At 44.4% G+C, this 6,000-nt stretch overlaps 1 protein-coding gene across 1 annotated transcript in view; it reads right to left on the bottom strand.

Annotated features, from left to right (window-relative positions):
- Window positions 1-309: 309 nt before the first annotated feature.
- Window positions 310-6,000, bottom strand: part of LOC138467613 (extracellular calcium-sensing receptor-like) — a 232,990-nt gene continuing 227,299 nt past the window's right edge. The window contains exons 7-8 of the mRNA XM_069607806.1: window positions 3,340-3,463; window positions 310-1,226 (exon numbers count right to left, since the gene is read on the bottom strand). Coding sequence (XP_069463907.1) covers window positions 310-1,226; window positions 3,340-3,463 — 1,041 coding nt within the window. The remainder of the gene's footprint in view (window positions 1,227-3,339; window positions 3,464-6,000) is intronic.

Genomic DNA, 6,000 nt, shown 5'->3' with positions numbered 1-6,000 from the left:
ACAGAACCCCCCCAGCACAAAGGGGAAGAGGGTCTGAGCAGAACATGGGGGTGGGAATGAGCAAGCAGGAAGCAGCATAACCACCAAACATAGGAGTGGGGCCAATGGCAAAAACCACATATCTGAAGCAGCAAAGGCTAGATCATGCAAACAATGGCACTCAAAAAGGAAAGGAAACCTTCTTACTGAAAAGTACCTGTTTCTTCCGTACGCTGAACATGTGCTGGTCTATACTGACATGCACTGTATGCAGTCTAGAATAACATTCTTAATTTTGATATTGAGCACCGAAAAACAAGAAATGGACCTTTAATGCACTATGTTTGCTGGATCGCGTCCCATTAAATGTTCTTTTGTGTTTAGCTCTGGCTTTACCAGGATGATGTAACACTTTGGAAAAAAGATACATGAAAGCAAAGCTGAACTGGAGGACTGAATGGCGAAGATCTCCATGGCCACCATGTACTTGCCCCGGGTGCTCAGATAGGCTGGAATAAAGGAAAGCCAGACGCTGAGGAAGGCCAGCATGCTGAAGGTGATGAACTGGGCCTCATTGAAACTGTCAGGTAGTTTCCGGGCTAAGAATGCAACTATGAAACTGATAAAGGCCAGGAGTCCTAGATATCCCAGCATGCACCAGAATGCTATGAGAGACCCCTCATTACATTGAATGATTATCTTTCCAGGCTCTGTTTGGGTATTCTTTTCACAGAAAGGAGGAGACAGAGACAGCCATAAGATGCAGAGAAGCACTTGAATGAGTGTAGAGATGCAGACGACCAAATAAGACATTTGAGGTCCAATCCATCTCCTTAAGTCACTGTTGGGTTTGGTGGCATTGAATGCGATTACCACCATGGTTGTCTTAGCCAAGATGCAAGAAACACAAAGAGCAAAGCTTATTCCAAAGGCGGCCTGACGGAGGAGGCATTTCTCTTGCGTTGGATATCCAATGAAGGTCAATGAGGAGAGAAAGCACAAAGTGAGAGACAGAAGCAGGAGGTAGCTGAGAGAGCGGTTGTTTGCTTTCACAATTGGAGTATTCCTGAAATGGATGAAAAGTCCCAAAATAACAGACGGAATTGATGAGAATAAAATACCAGTAGCTGTCAGAACAATTCCTAAATATTCTTCAGAGGAAAGAAACTCTGTAATTTTTGGGATGCAACGGTCTTGTTTGCCAGCAGGCCAAAATTCCAATGGGCACTTAATGCATTCTATCGAATCTGAAAGTAAAAGCAAATTAGAGTTTTATAGATTGACCAGGGAACGATTGTTAGGCAGAATCATATGCAGTACCCTTTGGGAACACCACATACAATTAAGACAACGAGTGCAAATACAAATTCACCTTTGGTACAAGCCTGTACTACACAGTAAAGTGGTAGTGATGGCTGAGCAGCCAGATGTATCTAAAGAGTAAAGTGAGTTTATCAAGAGTTACACAAAGGACAGCAATGAATATGCTTCAAGCAAACACTGACTCAAGGTTTCTTAGTAAAAGAATATACATTTATTTATACATCAGTTGTAAAACAGTTCACTAAGTAAAGCAGCAGGAAAATCACACTCTTAATATACTACACAACACCCAATGAATTCTGGACAAGTTAAGCTCAAAATGAAGTGTAAGCAAAATGGCACTCCAGCAATTAAAAGGGAGGGAAAGACAAGGTTATACAAAATTAAGCAGGACCAACAAGTAAGTAGGCAAGGAAAAGGCTTTCTACCATGAGGATTGAAATCATTAGGCCAGGGGCAATGTTAGTGTGTCACAGTCTTTGCTCAGGATCACACAGTTCATGGTAGTTCTCGGTTAAGTCTTTGTCAAGAGTTCAAAACGAAGTTGGTTGGCAGAAAAGTTATTCAAAAGAGTAGAGAAGGACAAGCCCCCGGATTGACAAAAGATTTCAAATACTTTTACTGCGGTCGGACGGAACGAAAGACCACATTTAAACAGCACCTTGAATGAAGAAGGAGGCTGTAACTGAGGCAGACGTTCCTGGCAGATCCTGCAGGCTCACGGTTCCTGAAGCGACTGTCGGATTGACACGAAGGAGGAAGACTGGAGGGTCCTGCACTGGCCAGGGAACAAATCAGCAGCACAGCAACAAAGAAAAGGTGCGTTCCTTAAAACCCAAACAGGGTCTGAGCCTCTTGGCTATCCGGTTCACTGTAGCAGTGCACAGCAAATTCAACCAGGAGAGGGAGGCCTTGCTTGGTGTTTAGCAAACTGGTTGGTCCTACCAGCTCAGGGGAAGAAGATTCCTTGCAGATCTTCTCTGTTGTCGAAGTTTGGAGATTCGGACTTGCAGCAGGGCTTCACCGGGAGGTTCAGTCGTGGTAGAGGTCCTCTTCTGTCAGCTTCTCTTCGGTTCTCTCGATCCAGTGGTGACTCTGCCCTCCTAGTCCCAGAGACCTGCTTTTTATGCAGTTTTCCCCCATTCACACAGCCTGGCTGTCAATCACACAGCAGGTTGGCTGTCCTGGCAGGACAGTCACCTAGCCAATCAAACTGGAGTGCGACTTGGGTTACCAAGGGAAGCCATGGCAGGGGTTCTAAAACCCTAACCTCACATTCTGCCTACCCAGACATGCGGGCGCCTAAGGTGGGCATCTGTGCAGAAGCCCTCCAAAGGACCATGAACAAAGGAACCGAACCTGGACTGGCGCGCAGAGTAAAACACGAGAAAGACCTTTACAAAAAGAAATGGCGAATAAACCCAGCCAGAACCAAATTAAAGTAAATGTGGCCCAGCGGGTTTAAGTTTGAGGCTACCAAGATAGCCTAAAACAGTACCAAAGCTATTTAAATAAACCGCGGTAGGAAAAATATGGTAGATACCACTGCCACCAGCCAAACCTTAATGAAAAGGGATCGAAACAATGTTCCATGAGAGACAGACAAAAAGGGATGACTATTAGCCCTTTCCAGTACTCTAAGTAAGATAAGTTGTACTGGCTCTGTGAATTTAAAAAGACTAATAAAGTCAATGGCAACTTTACATGTTCTGAGAACAAGAGTAAGTCCCAGAATATAGAGTTTAAAGTGGGAAGTCTGCAAAAAGCAACCCTTTGTCACTGCAGTAAAGGTGCTGTGTAAGACATGGCAAAAAGATGATGCCTATGGAGTAGCTGAGGCTCCACAAAACAATGTTAAACACACGCAGCAAAACACATGTAAGAGTGGGAAAAAAGGCTCACACTCTTACCAGGTGAAAAAAGTGAATCCTAGAAATCCAGCAAAGCTGCTGAGGGACTCAGTAGGTAAGGGAAATTAGCCATTCTGGAGAATTCTCCCTAACAACGATATGCATTAAGATGTTCATATCCACTTACCAGTTTGGTTGGACATATCCCCCTGAGAGCATTGAACACATTGGAAACAGCAGGCTGGTTTACTTGGCATGGTAACTTTATAATAGCCCGGAGAACAGCTCATGGTACACACAGATCTAGGGACCTCGAGAAAGAAATAAAAAATAATGGCTATTATACAAATATTGCATTTTATGCATAGGATTCGAAATAATAATGAACTGTAAGTATCATAATTGCATGGGATCGTGAAAGAAAGCAGAACACATTCTTAACATGCTTTCCATTGTTTTCATTCTGACAATGCACTGGTGTTCCTCTGACCCTATATTAAGTGTTATGAAAAATTACAAAAAACCCCAGTTAGTGATTGGTTTACGACAATGGTTTTTCATAACACTGCTATTATCAGATTCAGCCTTTCTTCTCCTCCGTCAGAAGGTGGCACGATGAAGAGGTAATCTGTGAAGGGCACCCGTGTTGAAGAATTATTTTTACATCTAGCTCTGGAAGAATGTTCCGGCAGCGAACACAAATTCCCTGAATTTTGTTTTTTTTGTCAAGAATGACAAACAAACCATTTGAAAAATGAATATACCTTGTTTACACGGACACATGTGGCTGAAGCTTCAGTACAGTCTTGCACAGCTTTCATCAAGGTAGGAGATCATTGCTGGTGGCAGACATAGCATATTTTGGGAAAGCAAAGGAAATTTAGAGTAGTTGTAGAAAGAAGGTAGGCTGAGGTAGTGAGTGACTGGGACCTATTAATAGAAGTAGATTTACGGGTGGCACTGATTACACAGCACTGTCTGATTATTTCACTAAATTGGAGTGGGTGAATTACGAATCTCTGTGGGTTCGGTTGCAGGGGAAGTTTTGGGGTTGGGGCACTTCTTTCCTTTGGAGACTCTGGGTTTCCCGTTGGTCTCTGTTGGAAGGTCTCTTAAGGTTGCCTGCCTTGCTTTTCTGGTTAGCTCCCTTCTCTTTTTAGAAGGAGGCATTAGTGTGTTGGAAACTACACCCAGAGCCTTCAAGTTATTGCCTAAAAGTACCCTACAAGCCTGCTGGTGACCAAGCGTGTGGGGTGTCATGGTCCAACTTTTGTCTGGCCCTGGACGGCCTCCATACTCTGCAGGTTCGGGCTGCAGGCCACGCCCCCTTCCTTCTTTCATGAGCCGCATACCCCGCCAGGGCCGAAGCCTGCCAGGGTCCAAGAGCGCGGGCTCTTGTGCTCCAGCAGGGGTGCTCCGCGACAGCAGCAGGGTGAGCAGTGATCTGCCAAGGTGGAAACTATACATCTGAACCCCATGCACTGGCACTGCAACAGAGGCATTTTCATGGAACTGGATTGTGAGGTGAGAGTGGGAAAAGGCTGGGTTGAGTCAGGGGGCTATAGTGTGGTTATTGCTTGATCCAATCGCTGTGTGGGCAATATTTAATAGCTCCTTTTTTTTCTCCCCATATACACTCTCACCATGTACAGTATATCCCCATATAATAATGCAGGATTGCCCAGAGTCTAAGCGCAAGATCCTGCCTGTAAACCGTAAATTTGGAACTCACCCATTTTGACATGGTGCAGAGTGTAACACTGATACTGACACTGTTTCTGAGGGAAAAGTTTGCAGTCCCATTAGGCTTACAAGAGAGGCCTATTTTCTGATAAATGAAATTCATCAATGAAATTAATCTGGATGTTTCTGGGGAGATAGGAAATAAAACAGGAATCCCTCACAGACCAGAGTCAACTAGCAGCTTGGGGGACGTAACTGGTGTGTGCCCAGTAGAAAGCTCCTCTGATAAAGCCCAAGCTGCGCCATTAATGAATGAGGGCCCGTTCATCACAATAGCTTCCTATACCTGCACTGACAAAGATATGGGCAAAGACTTGGCAGTGGAAATGGCTCTTTCTCAACAACTGTGGCTGAAATTCCCTTGTATTATAAACCGTCCACAACTATTCTGGTCCCCTATAATAGCGACAACTAATATCAGCACCAGTGATGGAAGATATCACATCAGCCGCTTTTACAGGCAACCGTCCCTCTTGGATACAGGGGGTTTGGAGGTGTTGCCAATTAAGTACTCTATACCAAACAACTGCCTGGTCCCTGAGATTCCGTCTGTGTCTGGTTTGATGGAAGTGCCCAATATTCTGCCTATACCTGTAGAGAATCTAATTCCCCTGGAGGAGACAACCCTAATCGACTTGGAGGCCAAGGATGTGCTTGATAACAGACTTTCACTCCCAGTAGTGCCTGCAGTGAGAATATGATGACCATGTGCTCAGGGAAGACTGCCTTTCTTTGTGTAACCCTGCTTAGGGGTTCAAAGCAAATCAATCAATGTATTCGGCCCATTGCTGATTTATCTGCCACAGAGGTCTGCTCCGCTCAAGGATGTAACTGTTCTCAGGTGTTCTCTGAACCCGCATATGTTAAAAAAATCTATTATTGGTTTTGATAGAAATTCAGTGGAGAGGATCTTATGGGGGCTCTTTGCCGGCCCATTGGGGTCGTATAACTGACCCATGGAAACACACTGTGAGTTAGTTATAAATGGACCCTTGATTGATGAAGACAAGTTTGATTCCAACAAATATGATACTATGAAACAAGCGCCGGCCACAACCGATTGTGAGTCTAAAGTGCACATCTATGTGATACCCTATCAAGATGA

The sequence above is a fragment of the Ambystoma mexicanum genome, chromosome 1p (genome assembly GCF_040938575.1).
Source record: "Ambystoma mexicanum isolate Mex_15411 chromosome 1p, UKY_AmexF1_1, whole genome shotgun sequence".
In the NCBI taxonomy this organism is placed as follows: Eukaryota; Metazoa; Chordata; class Amphibia; order Caudata; family Ambystomatidae; genus Ambystoma; species Ambystoma mexicanum.
This window is presented reverse-complemented; position numbering and strand designations above follow the sequence as displayed.